At 40.2% G+C, this 13,342-nt stretch overlaps 1 protein-coding gene across 1 annotated transcript; it reads left to right on the top strand.

Moving 5' to 3' along the window:
• The first annotated feature begins 123 nt into the window (after window positions 1-123).
• coq8ab (coenzyme Q8A, genome duplicate b) lies at window positions 124-12,550 on the top strand. The gene is made up of 15 exons (XM_005736691.2): window positions 124-415; window positions 718-870; window positions 2,378-2,668; window positions 2,775-2,841; window positions 3,947-4,018; window positions 5,028-5,153; window positions 6,735-6,820; window positions 6,902-7,042; window positions 7,139-7,220; window positions 7,330-7,423; window positions 9,066-9,207; window positions 9,407-9,514; window positions 9,610-9,675; window positions 10,835-10,921; window positions 11,799-12,550. Exons 2-15 carry the CDS (start codon window positions 736-738, stop codon window positions 12,090-12,092), a joined length of 1,791 nt encoding a protein of 596 aa, XP_005736748.1. The 5' UTR covers window positions 124-415; window positions 718-735; the 3' UTR covers window positions 12,093-12,550.
• Window positions 12,551-13,342: the final 792 nt, after the last annotated feature.

The raw sequence follows: 13,342 nt of genomic DNA, 5'->3' as shown, positions 1-13,342 counted from the left end.
TTCCTCCATATGTCCTTTTTTTTCTTTCTTGCTAGATGCTCTTGAACGCCTCACGTGTTCACATCTGGCACCGCCCCATTGGAGGACACGTCAATCGGTCGCGTGCTGACGTGTGAGGGGCGACTGACAGTTTGTCCAGCCAGTAAGGGTGTATGTTGATGTCTGGACTCCGCGGCTGAAGTTGCCTCATTGGCCCGTGTTTGTTAATTAAACTTCCTCCGAGGGAGCCTCGGCCAGAATCGGCACGTACTCCAGCGCGTCGCCCGCCTTTTTCCTTCGTCCCGCTGGAGGTTTTTAAGGGAATTGTGTCGAGTTAAATCAAGGTGAACGTGGCTCGTGCTACAGTAGCACAATGCTTGCTGGTGTGCACGTTCACTGAGCGGGGAGGACGTGTGTTGCGAAATTTCTGTTAGTGGTGAGTGGAAGTTGTTTCTTTGTCCATGCCTTTTGTCTCGGGTTTGTTTTGAAAGCTTCTCTTTGTGTTGTTGTTGTTGTTTTTGGGTTTGTTTTTTTTCCTTTCTTGTCCAGGCTGTTAGCAACTTCAATATCACACTTTTGCATTGTTTAATTTGTTTTGCTTAAGCGTGCTATACGTGGTCTTGTTGTACTCTTCAAGTGTGAGAACATAAACGGATATTCACCCAGAAGAGCTACACCACGTCACACATCTCTGCATGACACCCCAGCACCTGTTTCAAAGACCTTACTCCCCTGCAGGTTTCTAACAGTTGCAGCATGGCAGGCGACACCGTGGTCTGGAGGAGTCTTAAGTGGGTAAAGCAGGCGGCCCACAGAGCCCCACCAGGCGGCCTAACTGTCACCGGGAACCAGAGGCTGGTAAACTTTCATCACACCACTGGAACGGCAAGGGTGAGCAGTCAGCTGTGATTTGGGTGTTGTGCAGTTGTAGACTAGGATCAAGTTTCACATTGTATGCAGCGCAGATATCTTCTGTTTTTGCTTTTTGGTCACGATGACCTCATCAGCAGCAGTAGATCGGGGCTTCTGGAGGCAGGTAGTACAGAAGCAGAAGTGAGAGGGGATGGTTTGTGAAGCAGGCTGTGAAGGATACACATTTCCTAAAGCCTGATAGGAGTATTTAAAAAAAAAAAAAAAAATAGTAGCCTGCCCAGTGTACTGCACTGCTTCTGTTATTTATTCGCTGTTGGGAATAAAGGTTCATAGTTAAAATTAAAGGATTTGTACTTTGGATATTTAATAATTAATCAATAATAGTCTTTTGGGACTAAAATAACAGCCTCTGAACTAAGCAGGTAGAAGCTGGATTTGTATACACTTGGTTTTAGTATTTATAACGCCTTACACCAGGGGTTCTCTTTTGCACCAAGCTGAAGGATCTGAAGGCAACAGCATGAACTTGTACTGTATTTTTGTAACCTGTTAATTGAAACCAAACACTGATGTTGTATCTAATAGCAGTTTACAGTGTATTTATTATAATACACTTTCATTAGTAACGCCTCTGCATGGGCCAATTTCTGTAAATGCCAGCCCATCTTCGGTTCCACTTTAATAGGAGTTTCATACAGAGCTCTGTGCATCAGGAGGAATACAGCTGTAATGTTTATTTTCTACTTTAACAGAACTAATTTGTTAGCAGGTTTTCCTGTAAGGGTTTTATGTGCTGTAGATACTACAAACCTGCAAACCTCACGGGTGGGAACAGCTCACATTACTCCAAAAGTAATGTTTTACACGTTATGAGTTATTGTTTCTTTTCTTATTTACTTGATGTAATGAGTAACATGTTATCCCACTCTTTATATTGCTTTTTCCACATGCATGTGCCCATTAAACACATCATCAACAACTTATATTGTATTGCATTGCATTGAACACTATTCATGATTAGAGATGCCCCGACTGCAGTTTGTCGGCTGGTCCCAGCATCTCTACTCATGATACAGTACTCTCACAATACCTTTACCTTGATAATAACAATATCATGATACAGCAATCCTGCTGAACTGATAAATGTGTATATTGCAAGGTGGTCACCTACAACACATCACTGCAACATCATATCACCATAGTATAATACCACTTAAAAGGCTAAAAACAGGAACTATGCTTTTATAAACAGCATTGCTGTGCCTGTGTGTATTGTCATTATTATTTAAGAATATTATAATATTTAAATTCACATTTGTTAGCTTTCTTGCCATTTTTCTGCTGCAAGATTCTTCTCTTCTTCCCTGAAGTTTAGTTATCATCTTTGTTTTAATAAAAATATTGATATTTGGCGCCAGCGTTTCGGTAACATATCACAAGAGAAAGCGGAAAAAACATTTTGTCCCATCCTTACTTAACAGCTGCATAAATAAATGTTGCTGAATGTCATGTTTTGTTCTTTTAGGAGAGCCAGAAAGATGTCTGTGTATACAGAGGCACAACATTTCACAGATACTCCACTATGGCTGCTTGCTTCAGTACAAGCTTAACAGGAAGTGCAAATGGGCATCGGAGGACCTGCAGTGGAAGATGTGATAAAGGTCTTGGGTACTACAAAGACTGGTCAAGTCGGCTGTTCTCTGGACATACGAGGCTCTTTAACCAGGACAACACCACAGTGGGGCGGCTGACATCGGAGGATATCGATAAAGCAAGGAGTAACAAGAAAAGGGACTTTAAGCAGCATACGCAAGTGGTATCTACTCTCTCTTTTTTCTGTAAATGAGTGTTTTAATGATAAATGCAAGTGTGTATTTCACAGCTGCAGTGAAGTGTTTACATTTTATTTCCTTTGATTTCAGCTTAGTGAAAAAGCTCGAGAGAAGAAGGTACCCGTCACACGGATAGGAAGGCTGGTAAACTTTGGAGGTAGGTGATTTCTTTACCATGGTATTTGTCACATTAAAACCGGAATTAAAAAATGTCTGTAAATCTCAAAACAAAGTGTGACTCTCAGTAAGGCATTTGACCCTGAGTTGCTCCACTGGGCAAGTACTGGACAACGCCAGCTTGTGTGGGAATACTGGGCTGCTGCCAGGTGCTGTCAAAGTGTGATCTGCATGAATGTGAAGCAGCAGCAGTGTTGAAAACCTATCACACTCCCCCCAAAAATGTGTTTTAAAATAATCAGTTGCAGCTCTTTAAACTGAGAGAACATCTGTAAAAATCGTTAACCAATTTAATGTTGAGCTCACTTTAATTTTTATATATTAAATGAGAATCTGACCTTTTTAAAAATCATGATCCTGGATGGAGTCTGTAACTAACGACTTTTTGCGATAGAAGTTCTGCAAACTAGTTCTGCAATTTGTGTTTGGCAGTGCTGGCACTTCCTCCAAGTCTAACTCAGCGAGACGTCAAAATGCACTTGAGTAGAAACTCCCTCACAAAGCCTGAACATGCCATTTATACAGACATCTGTTTTTTGTAAGTGGAATAGCCACTGTTGCTTGTATTCCTCATACTGTAAAGTGTTTGGGTATCAAAGTTTAATTTTGGATTTAGTGGAAAGAGTCTGACCTCATGACCTTGGTCAGCAGTTTTCAAGAGGTGGGGTGAGATTGTGGAAAATGCTGACGTGCTCCCTCACAAGACTTAAATTACAGAGTATCAGTAGCAGAAAAAACATTACTGGAACATGCCTGAGAATCCAGCTAATAGGAAAACGTGCAATCAACCATCAGCTGCCTTCTCGTGGAAGTATCAAATGTTTCTCTCACTAATTCTTGGCCTCCATTTGCCCCTGGGCCTCCCTTGGTGCTGCTTTAAGAAATTATACCCAAGTCTGGTTGCTGATTGTTGTTATCACGTTCTTTTTTTTATGCAGTAGTTATCATATGCAGGTAGGTTGTTTGTAAGGGCAACACTGCTCTTGCAAGCAGTTACCAACACTGGTAATGTTAACTTCATCTTTGCAGCAGTTTATTCAGTGAATTGTTTGGTTTAAAAAAAAAAAAATCACTTCCTTTTGCAGGTCTGGCAGTTGGACTTGGCATCGGAGCAATCGCAGAAGTGGTCAAGAAGAGTTTAAAACCCAAAGAACGAGGTGACAGCAGGAGAGTTTTGCTTTACGAGTCTGCTGAGGTTGATCCTCATGTTTGGGCTTTGCTAATGATGCCAGGAAAGCTATAGCTGCTCTTCTAAACCTGCACAGCTGCCCTGTCGTTTAACTGAGACTGTTAAGATAAGCAATCGTGAGTAAACTACATACTTGCCGGTTTATCGTCAGAATGTCCAGGTAGTCTAATTCTGGATATTGGAGTTCAATATTTTTTATGTGGAAGCAGAAAGCTTACGCAAGCACAGAATATCAGTGACTAGTTTAATGTTCGGGGAAATGCAGGACACTATTGTAATGTTTTGTTTGTGAATAAGGGGCTCTGAGATTTTGTACAGAAGAAACAATCAGCTATGTAACATCCCGCTAAAAACGCTGGCATCAAAAAGCCTGATCGTACTTAAAAAAAACTTCTGCATTTCACAAAAACATGGAAATAAAAATGGAAAGTCTGTGGATTTAAATTGATGTTAAAAAATGTCTAATGTTGTGACTAAAAGTTAGAAAGCGATATTGTAGATGCTTCATTGGCTCTAGGTCAGGAGTCGAATTTAAGCAGATTAGTGGTATTGATTATGTTGCTTGCTTTGAGCAGCAGGTCACATTTCCTCTGGATGTAACCTTCCACTGAAGCTTGTGTTCAGTCGATCCACTCATCAGAATCTTGTTCAAGCAAATCATCTTGGAGACATTTTTCACCTCTTATAAATATAGCTGGGCGTCAGTGAGCTGTACACACAAAGCACGATCAAGCAGATTAGCTTAAAGCTTTTAGTCTTTCCTCCCCACTCACCTGACCTGAACCCCACTAAACATCTAGGAAGTGGGTACACTTTAAGACAGAGAAAGCAAAATGTGCTGGGATAAAAAGGATTTGCACATTTTGGAATATAAGAAAAATGGTGGGATTTGTTGTGGATTGATGCATTTTTCGAAGACACGTGTTCCGTTGCGAGTTGTCTTGGCACATGTTATAAACAGTTTTTGTGTTTTCTAGGTAACAAAAAGGCCATAATGGATTCGAATGCTTTCCTCTCTGAAGCCAACGCTCAAAGAATTGTCCGGACGCTTTGCAAAGTTCGAGGTGCTGCTCTAAAAATTGGACAGATGCTCAGTATTCAAGGTGAGGTACAGATACACATACACCTGAGTGATGCACCTTAATGGATCTTAGCTGTTTTAATCACTGTAAACACAAGCAGAAGTTAATCTTTAGTGATACAGTATTAACTGATCTCGCGTGATACAAGGACATGAGGATCTGGACAAACTGCTGAGGCATATTATAAGCAGGAAACCCACATGTGTCTGTGTACAAATAAAGGTTCAACTTCCATCACAGACTAAACATGCCTACTGTCTGCTGAGATCACTTCACCAACTTTAAAATGTCATCCCCAAAAATAAACACCGGGCCAGCTGTACACAATACGTGCAATTCCCGTGGAGTTATTGTAGGTGGCAGAGTCTAGCCAGACTGTTGGCTTTAAAAAGCATGTTTACAGCGCAGACGTGTTTTTCAGCTCTGGCCTGTGCAGTCATGTATGATCCCTGCGATAAAATCCTTCAGCCAAGCATTTTTTTGAAACATTAATCCTTGGCAAACTTTTAAAAGAAACCACAAGATTGTTCAACAACACTTGTTTTAAAGATGTTTGTAGAAGCTTTATTTTCCCTTATCCAAACTGACATGGTAGCCAGCCATGACACAGTTTCAGCGTTATCATCGGCTAACTTCGTTAACTTTATCTTAATACTGACCTTGAGGGGAAAAAGAAGCTGTTGACAAAACGGTGTCACTTCAAGGTCCGTTTAGTATCTCTTCAGCTTTCAAACGATCCTTATCTGCAAGGAGAGTAGAAGTGAAACCGTTTGTGATTATTAGTGTTATTAGTTTTCACGTTAAAAATACAGAACAACTATTTCCAGTTTTTCAGCAAGAGGATCTGTTGTTTTTCTTCCCATATGACAGTAAACTTACATTTTGAATATATTATTAGATAATAAAATAATTTATAGGGAAACGCTTGTCTCTACTACAGTAAAGCTGCATTAAATGGTTATATTTATATTTTAAATGTATGTATTTTGCAGCTTAATTTATGTGAAAGAGATTGATCTTAGTGATGGACCTATAGTGTTAAACCTAACTCAGCTATGGTCTGTACCCTGTTTTGGTTCATTCTCATCTCTCCTTTAAGGCACCATTAAAGCTGTAGTCTAACTTACTTCATGATACCAGCTAGCCAAATTTAAGCTTTGAGGTATTTTTTCATTTAAAAGCAAGGATTTAATTAAGACTATCGGTTTTGCACACTTGAAAACGTACAGTACCAGAAGATTGTTTTTACTACTTCTTCATCATTTGCCTGCTCCCATTAGGGGTCACGTCACTCTATCCCTGTCATCCTCCTTTGTGACACCAACTCTCTGCATGTCCCCCTTCACAACATCGATGAATCATCTGTGATCTTCCTCTTTTCCCCCTCCTGGCAGCTCCATCCTTTATCCAGCATATCCACATCCTCTGCACATCTGCAAGTCTCACCCTGAGCATTTTCAATTCATTTTTAATCCTAAATTTCAGCTCTGCCTCCTGTCTTTTCAATAACCCCTGGATTATTTTTTTTTAAAAAACGGTTCTTACCCTATAGGCATCATCATGTGTTTCATTCGCTCTGTACTTTTCGTTTTTGTTTGTCAGATGACGCCTTTATCAACCCTCAGCTGGCTAAAATCTTTGAGCGTGTTCGACAGAGTGCAGACTTCATGCCTACTAAGCAGATGATGGTACAGTATGGAGAATGCTGGCAAACTATACAAATAAAGTTACATTTCTCCAGTTAATTTTTTTCCTTTTTCTCTCTACAGAAAGTCATTTACAATGATCTCGGCCCAAACTGGAGGGACAAACTGGAATACTTCGAGGAGAGGCCATTCGCAGCCGCGTCCATTGGTCAAGTCCATTTAGCAAAAATGAAGGATGGCCGGGAGGTAGCCATGAAGATTCAGGTGAGATAAGTGTTTGTGCTGAGATAAATGCAGATGTTAAGTGGGTCATAAGTCAGCAAATAGAATAAAATAACTCAATCAAATCTTTCCCTTCAGTACCCTGGAATAGCAAAGAGTATCGAGAGTGACGTGAATAATATCATGACTGCCCTGAGGTTAAGCAACGCACTGCCTGAAGGTATTTTTCTTATCATTTAGGGATAACAGCTGCTATTGTCTGATCTTTGTAAACCTGCAGCTCGACCGCAATGATTTTCAACCCCCCTCCATTTGACCTCTTTTTCCAGGTTTATTTCCTGAGCATCTCATTGAGGTCATGAGTCGAGAGTTGGCGCTGGAATGTGATTATATAAGGGAAGCAAATTGTGCCAGAAAATTTCAGTGAGTTGTTTGCATTTATTCTTACTAAATTGACTAAGCTTGGGTAATGTTTTATTTGTCTTTGCTAGAAGCGTGCTTTGCACCAGAACTTCCATCTAGCTACAGTTAGCCACAATCGCTACTTCTCACACAATACTGTTCAGATTTCAGTAAAACACAGTGATCACCTACTTGGTCTTCACTAAAACTGCTCAAGGTCACGATCACGTTTGTTATTTTACGAGCAGTCACCTGTGAATTGTGATGACATGGTGAGACAGATGAGCTGCTGCATCATTGACAGTCTGGCTTGTGGCCTTTATCTGTTTGTTTTTTTTTAAGTATTTTTGTATTATTTAGCAGTTTGTGTATAAATGCATTGTTAGGTTTTAGATTTTGAGTTTTAAAAAATATTCCTCATATAGTCTGTGGCTTTTGCGTCAACTTCCCAGAATTCAGTTGTGTTCCCACCTCCTCAGACATTCAGGTTGTTTCACCATTGGTGCCTCTATTTTTGGTATTTTTGGCTATTTTAGCTACTGTACTGTATTTCTTATCCACAAGAAAATACTTTGTAGTGTTTTGAACCTTCTGATTTTGTTTAACGACATACAAACGTATTTTAACCTTTGGTCTCTGCCAGTTTTTCCTGGAAAGTCCTACCAGGCAACAACTTACAATAATAGCTGCTGCATAATGAATGATATACAGTATACACAAACATTACTGTTCCCATATAGTTCCCATAGTAACATCTTCACAGCTCTTGTTGTGTCACAATGAGTCCTAAAGATATTTTTGATTTGGGTTCATGCCCTTGACATTTTCAGCAGCAGGCGGCTTTGACAAAGGAGCCATTTGGCAACAAACAGCAACTAGTACTGTGCAAAAGCCTTGAGCCCCACCCCTCATTTCTTTCCATTTTGCTCACGAAATGAGTGCAGTATTTATTGAAACACGTTCCAACATAAATGGAAATGCATAAAAATAAAAAATCTAACAAGCTTGAAATTCCATATTTGTTATGGCCATCATTATTCTTCAATACAGCCTGAACTCTCTTAGGCAAGCTTTCATATTATGTGTGTGTGTCTAGGTGTGCTTTTACTGTACCGACAGTGTGTTTGGCGTCATTATCATGCTGAAAAATGAAGCAACTGCCAATCAGATGTTTTTTCAGACGGTCTTGGATGGTGGCTCACATTCAGATAACTTTATTTATCCCACATTGGGCAATCCAGTTTGACAGTCCGCCATTGCAACAATACGGCAAAAATTAAAATCAACATCCAACAGTACTTTTCTGAATTTCCACTGGCTAAAATGCAGCACTCCATGAGATCTGTCGCCAGCAATTTTCAATCCAGTTCTTGTATAACTGTGTGTACCTCAGCCTGTCCTTAAAAACGGTTTCTTGACAGCCACCCTTCTGTTGGGATCGTTTCAGTTCTCCAGGTTTTCCAAAGAAAAAACTTTGAAAGCCCTTCAGAAAGGTCGGAGAATTATTGCTCAAGACCAGAGAAAAACATCTGGCCCCTTGGAAGCAAAATATAAAGAAATAGGTGGCTCAAGACTTTTGCACTGTGCTGTAACAGAGCACCTGAAGGGCCAGATAGGGGTTATCTGCACGCTTCTTCTGACTTTGTTGCTGTGTGTTTGGTAGCGAGCTGCTGGAGGATCACCCCTTCTTCTGTGTGCCTGATGTGATAGACGAGCTAAGCAATAAGCAGGTTCTCACCACAACACTGGTGCCTGGTTTCCCGCTGGACAAGGCCACACATCTCCCTCAGGAACTCAGGAATGAGGTATGCCTTTAAGAGCTTCACTCTGCTCTGAACTCTACACTATTTACAGTCTAGTTAACACCTGTGCTCTGCCAAGATGAGGTACATGCCACCTTAAAATAAAATAAAAAACCCTGAGACATGGCAGCATGTAGCAGAGATAACTATTTAAGTATCAGCACCCACTCATGTCACTTCCAGTTGTCTCTCCTTCTGCCAGATTTGTGAGCAGATCCTTATTTTATGCCTGAGGGAGCTTTTTGAGTTCAGATACATGCAAACCGATCCGAACTGGTCCAACTTCTTCTTTGATCCACAAACTCATAAGGTCAGTTTGCCCAACTTATATCAGCGACACGCGTGGATTTAATCTTTCTCCTTTTCACTGATGCGTGTTTTCTGTTTTTTATGACTTCACGTCAGGTTGCGCTGCTGGATTTTGGAGCTACTCGAGGATTTAACAAGCATTTTACTGATGCCTACATTGAGGTGAGAAGTGTTCTCATTGTTGTTGTACACTGTGTTGCCCCCACTGGCTATTATGCTACATGAATTTAAAAACAAAAAGATGCATACACCTGCCTGAGAATTTAGTTTATCTAGTTCTCAAACAGTGATGTGCAAATGTTATGTCATTTCTTTATAAATATTCTTCTAATGTTTCTTGAACATTGGCTGCTCCTTAACCCATTCTAGGTCCAGATAATTCTGGTCACATGAAGTACACTTAGATTATTACTTGTAATTACAACATTTTGTTTTGTATTTGGAAAGTAGTGTTCATGAAGACTGTCAAGAAACTAAACACACATACAAATATGAAAAAAGGATGTGAAAAACTTAGCACACTGCTTCGATTGACAGAATTAAGCAGGCAAGACTGCTAATGAAATGTGCTTGATTGAATGAACATCGGCAAGTGTGAGCACCTCTATAGAGAACAGAGGTTTTTGGAGTTTTCTGGTCTGGAGCATTTAGGCGTTTCCCTGTAAAGTCACCCAAAAAAACCCAATAGCTACATCTCACACTCTGCAGACCTCAGTTAACATGTTAAAGTCATTTTGACCGATGAGACGAAAGCACAGCTCCATGTTTGGAGAAAACCAAACACAGCATATCAGCACAAACACCTCGTATCAGCTGTGAAACACCGTGGTGGTGTAGGGGTGATGATTTGGTTTGGTTTGCAGCTAAATGCAATAGTACGATGATCCAAAGCACAGCAGCCAGTCTAGAACAAAATGGCTGAAAAAAGAGAAGAATCGAGGTGCTGCAAAAGCCCAATGTCCAGATCTCAAGCTGATTGAAATGCTGTGGTCCCAGAAACTGAACTGGAGCAAGACTATAAAGAAGAGTGGGCCAAAGTCCTCCACAATGTTGTGAGAGACTCATAAAGCCGTGCAGAAAACGAGTTCTTCAGGTTAATGCTGCTAAAGGTGGTTCTACAAGCTGTTGAATCGTGGGACAGGACTGCAGTCCTTTTCAAGTTACTCTGTTTTTGTCATTTTGCTGTGAGAATATCTGTTAACCACACAGGTTAAGACAGATGATGTGCTTTATTGTTGTGCAGACAAGAATTTCAATAAGTTTCAGTTGAGAAATATCTTTTCGTCATGTGAAACCGTCTGGTGCGATTTCTCTCACTCAGATTATAAAAGCAGCTGCAGATCAGGACAGAGAAGGCGTCCTACTGAAATCCAGAGAAATGAAGTTCCTCACAGGATACGAGTCAAAGGTGAGAAACGGACATTGTAAATTTTACTAATGAACCGCACCACACTGTGATTCAGTTCAACAGTAGCTATGAGTTTATGTTTATGATTTGTCTGTTGTTGTATTTTTGAATGTAGCGTGAAAGACATGAAAGGTTCATGCAGTCAAACAGCAATTTGACTGTGTTCAAAGTAAGATTGAGAGGAGCTTCTGAAATGCACCATATTTTTATTGAAAATGTTTTGAAATATTCAGTCACTCAAAGTATTTACTAGGTGTTCTTTAGCGACCTCTAGTGGCACCCAACAGGAACTACAACAGCACTAATATTTTGTGAACAGTCTCGCTATCTTGGTTTTTATTATAGAGGAACTGTTATGAGATGATAGTAAAAATGACTTGGAGTATATACTGATGACAATTTCTTTTTTTTTTTCTTTTTTTTTGTTCTCTTTATTATATGGTGCCTGAAGATCACATTGCTCTCTCGTCTTACTACAGTTCTTGTGTGGGTTTAGTGTGTTCCAGTGTTGTTCAGTCTGTCTCTTCACATAACTCCAGTTATTCCCCGAGGCTGAGAGCAGGCCTGTGTGTCTTTAATCACATTTGCAGCTCTTGTGGTAGAGGAAATATTTATTTATTGAGTCTGGCTGCATGTCCTCCTGCAAAATAAATATGGGACCAACGATGAATGAAGTGTTAGCTTTAGAAGTGCTGATGGAGGGGATTATTTCAGCTTGTTTCCAGTCTCTGTTGCAAGATGCTGGGTGCAGCGTCCTATTCAACACAAATAAAATTAATATTGATCTCTTCGTCTAAAAGCAGAGGAGCAGGTTTCTGTACATGCTGAACTTTTACTTGAAAGCCTCTTGATCATTTTTCTTGTCTTCTGCATTAAGGCGATGGAGAACGCCCACGTGGATGCGGTGATGATCCTCGGAGAGGCCTTCAACTCAGAAAAGCCCTTTGACTTTGGAATGCAGAGCACAACTGAGCGCATCCACAACCTCATCCCAGTGATGCTGAAAGAGCGTCTCACGCCACCGCCAGAGGAAACCTACTCCCTCCACAGAAAAATGGGCGGCTCCTTTCTCATTTGCTCGAAACTCAAAGCTAAAATCGCATGCAAGGACATGTTCCAGGAGGCCCACAGAAACTACTGGAAAGATGGAGACCCCAAGTCTGCACATTGAAGACTGCTTTTCCAGAAAGTGTGTTGAAACCAGGAATTTTTGTCATGCTGAACAATTCTTATCTGCAAATTTTTGGGCTCATCACGCCAGAAAGTGTTTTGTTACGTGATATACTAATAACTACCTAGATTTGTTTGGGTTTTTTTTTACTGTTTGTTAAACTAAACTGTTACAGTACATCCCCAAAAAAAACCTTTAAAAAATGCATGTCGGAATAATCTCTACCGATTAGGAATTTCATATCTATGTTTAACATTTCATTGCTTGCTTTGACCTGGTTTCAATCCAGACTAACTCTTGCTATACCGTCCTTAATAATGTGCTAAGACTCTTTTGTATGTATTGTTTGAAAAAATTTGTACCTCATAATTATGTGCCTGTATGATCTGAGGGAGCGTCCTTCATTTGACCTGGATTGTCAGTTGAAATAAATTGAAACTGATGCTGCAAAAAACAAACCAAATCTGTTCTAGCGAGCCCTGGAGAGCTATTGAGTGAAGCAAGGTGCAGACAGAAGTAAAGAAAAGGGTGGGAAAAAAAGGTTCATATGAAAAAATATTTTAAATCACGAGAAAAAAATTCAAGTTTAGAATTTTATAACTGCTAAATGTCTTAGTGACAGACGTGTGTGATGAAAGGCGATTCAAACGTCACACAGCGGTAATGTTGATACTGCGAATGTTACAAATCTGAAAGGGTGTTACTTCAAAAGCCAATTATTGTGCCAAGTGAATCCATTATGGTCTTATAGCTGAGGCAGGTGAGCAGTTTTTTAGTTTGCATAGAGAGTACACCATGTGTGTTCCGTTAATGTATCAGTGACCTTTAGTGTTGTGGGGAAAATGGAGCCATTTTAAGCTAAAACCTCTTCTCACTTACACTCTGATATTCGCCTCCTTTTTTATGTTGCGGCCTCGAGCCGGGTCGTAACACCTCTTAAGTTTTCCAAAAAAACCGTCTTGATGATCCCCAAGACCTTAGGGAAAATATTCTGTGGAGTCATGAGACAGTTTGTGGATAGTTGGATTTCTGTTATTTCTGGTTGTGAAATCATAAAGCTAACATAGTATTCCATAAAATGAACATCAAATTAAATGAATTCGATTTATGCTGTGTTATCAGTGTTTGCAATGATACCATGGCTGTGGTGTCATATCAATGTATGCTCTCGGTGTTTGCTGATATCAAACTGTGGTATGAGGACCACTGTTTGTAATCTTTGTAGTGAAACTCAGAAGGTCTAGCTTATA

This window comes from Pundamilia nyererei, unplaced genomic scaffold (assembly GCF_000239375.1).
Source record: "Pundamilia nyererei isolate P.nyererei 1_Seehausen unplaced genomic scaffold, PunNye1.0 scaffold00070, whole genome shotgun sequence".
Lineage (NCBI taxonomy): Eukaryota > Metazoa > Chordata > Actinopteri > Cichliformes > Cichlidae > Pundamilia > Pundamilia nyererei.
This window is presented reverse-complemented; position numbering and strand designations above follow the sequence as displayed.

Excerpts from the sequence above, each read along its gene's own strand:
- coq8ab (XM_005736691.2), top strand. The coding sequence starts at position 736 with ATGGCAGGCGACACCGTGGTCTGGAGGAGTCTTAAGTGGGTAAAGCAG. Across the intron at positions 6,821-6,901 it reads TGCCTACTAAGCAGATGATG|AAAGTCATTTACAATGATCT; the intron begins GTACAGTATGGA and ends TTCTCTCTACAG. Across the intron at positions 7,221-7,329 it reads AAGCAACGCACTGCCTGAAG|GTTTATTTCCTGAGCATCTC; the intron begins GTATTTTTCTTA and ends CTCTTTTTCCAG.